This window comes from Cibotium barometz, chromosome 6 (genome assembly GCF_041138505.1).
Source record: "Cibotium barometz isolate CiBa-2024 chromosome 6, ASM4113850v1, whole genome shotgun sequence".
In the NCBI taxonomy this organism is placed as follows: domain Eukaryota; kingdom Viridiplantae; phylum Streptophyta; class Polypodiopsida; order Cyatheales; family Cibotiaceae; genus Cibotium; species Cibotium barometz.
In genome coordinates, this window is record NC_141051.1 from 52,317,429 (window position 1) to 52,319,668 (window position 2,240).

Genomic DNA, 2,240 nt, shown 5'->3' on the forward strand with positions numbered 1-2,240 from the left:
AACCTAATCGTAGCCACGCCCCAAGGGATGAATATCAATGATCTTTCCACACTTGCCTATAACAAATCCCTAAAACTGTCCGTGCACGGAACAGCCAGAACAGCTACCCACCACAATCTTGCAGACCAAGTTGGAGGCCTCTAAAGAAGAGACCGTCCAAGCATTCTCGAAGCGAGGAGCTGGAAGTCCACTTCAGAAAAAGAGAGGCAAGGGATGGCAACCTCGGTTGGGGACGATGGAGTGTCTGTCATGGAGTCCTCCTAGGGGTTAAAGACCAAAAGATGCCAAGTCTTGCCACAAAGAAAATTGCACGGAAGCAGAAGCACTTCACGGGTAAGAGGGTAAGGAGGGGAAGCAGCGGGGCAAGGCGGGGGCTCAGGCTGAGGCAAGGGCGACTGAGGCGAGGGAGGCAAAAGCGGGGCTGAGGTTGAACAGGCTGGGGCGAGTGAGGACAGCAGCACGAAGAAGGCATTGGAGAGGTAAAGGCACAGGGTGTTGGGGGGGGAAGGGAGGCGAGGCGGGGGGGGGGGGGGGAGGGGGGGGGCGCAGCACACGCACAGGAGCAGGGGAGGTGAGGTGAGGGCGAATCAGATGCTTGGCGTGTAGGGGAAGCTCCAGCTTCCGTTCGTTCCGTTTTCTTTTGCTATGTGAAACTATCTACCCATGGAAGTCACTGGCAATCGCTAGATGACTGCCCTTTTAGCCATACTAAGCTTTTTCTTTCCTCTTAGCACAATCTACATGCACATGGAACAAGAGGTGATATAGAAATGAAACCTCTACCCTTTCTTACAATAAAGTGAATGTATAAAAGACAATGGCTTAAAGATGAGAGGCAATAGTCACAGATCTTGTTTTTTGTTATGCTCAAGAGTGGGGCACTACTAATTATGGGACAAATCTTAATTAAAAATAGTGGAATCCTCCTGCCAGTAGTATAGCAATTTCAGAAACTCAAGGAACCAGAATCACTATATTTTGGGGCATTGTCAAGGCTGGTAGAGAAACCACATGTGCAAGGACATTTGCAGATAGAAGGTCAACACCTTGCAATCTTCAGGTATTGGCAACTGAGAAACATAGAAACCTCTTACCATAGCCACACCCATGTGCTCAAACTCATGACCATTGATACCCTTGCTCACATATATGCGGTAATTCACAATCTGAGAATCAATAGAATCTTCCATCTCCCAAGTAAGCATCAAACTTACCACCCTCTTTCCAGAGAGCTCTTCCCAACTGACTTTAGAGTATTTGAAGGTTATTCCATTGTAGATGTTATGTTCATGTGTAATACTGACAGCTATGTGCCCAAGGAATGCCTCATACGTTGTGTCTAAAGCTTTAGTTTGAGAGGATACACTTGAGGGATCTGCAGACAAAACACCCTTGAAAAGATCGTCGATGATTCTCTGGGTGTTTCAGTTTGTGAAGATAACTAACAGCAAAAAATGCCTTCTAGTTTCCCAGTTTACTTCCATTGTGTACTCTCGAAGACTCCATCCCTGGCTGCCTTGTACTTGATATGCAATGCTAGGACATAAAATCGATATCCCCGAGGTTTGATGACTGCAAATCTCCTTGTTGCACTCTTCCTCTGAATCCACCAACAAAATGTACATGACACCCTTCTGATCACACACCTTTAAAAGAAGTGACAATGACAAGCTCGAATCATTCTGGTGCCTCACCTGCAATCACATTGAAAACCAGTCAAAAAATGACAGGAGACAAATCCATGGACCAATCTTTGTGTCTTTAATGCATTACTAGTGGATGTAATCTGCTAACCATAATGAAGATTATAACAGAATACTAACGGAAAAAAAATTTCTAGTCTCCCAAAAAAATTGTCAATCCTCATCTCATATCATTCACATTCTCATCCACACAATGTAGAAAACAAGATGAATTTTACCGTGTAAGAGACAGTGAGAGGCATGTTTATAACAACATCTGCTTCATACAAGACTGTCATGCAATAAGCTTGCTCCTCCATGACGCCAGAAAATTTGAGGCAGGCTCCTCCACTGTAGACAGGGCACTCCCCACTGCCAAGAACTCTAATTAGCTGCCTCTTCCTCATTATTTTCAACACTCTACTCCTCTTAAAGCAATCCCTACTAAGAAAATAGCCATCTTTATTTACCTGACAACAATGCTTTCAAAAAGTCCTTGCTTGGGCCGTGTTTCATTGGAAAGTAGTGGCTGTGCAAACACAAACAAGCCTTGAAAAC

At 45.0% G+C, this 2,240-nt stretch overlaps 1 protein-coding gene across 1 annotated transcript; it reads right to left on the reverse strand.

Moving 5' to 3' along the window:
- Positions 1-804: 804 nt before the first annotated feature.
- LOC147637857 (uncharacterized) lies at positions 805-2,232 on the reverse strand. The gene is made up of 3 exons (XM_086799703.1): positions 2,153-2,232; positions 1,922-2,054; positions 805-1,694 (listed from the first exon to the last, which is right to left on the reverse strand). The coding sequence occupies exons 2-3, from the start codon at positions 2,000-2,002 to the stop codon at positions 1,425-1,427; spliced, it is 351 nt and encodes a 116-aa protein (XP_086655829.1). The 5' UTR covers positions 2,003-2,054; positions 2,153-2,232; the 3' UTR covers positions 805-1,424.
- Between the last annotated feature and the right edge of the window lie 8 nt (positions 2,233-2,240).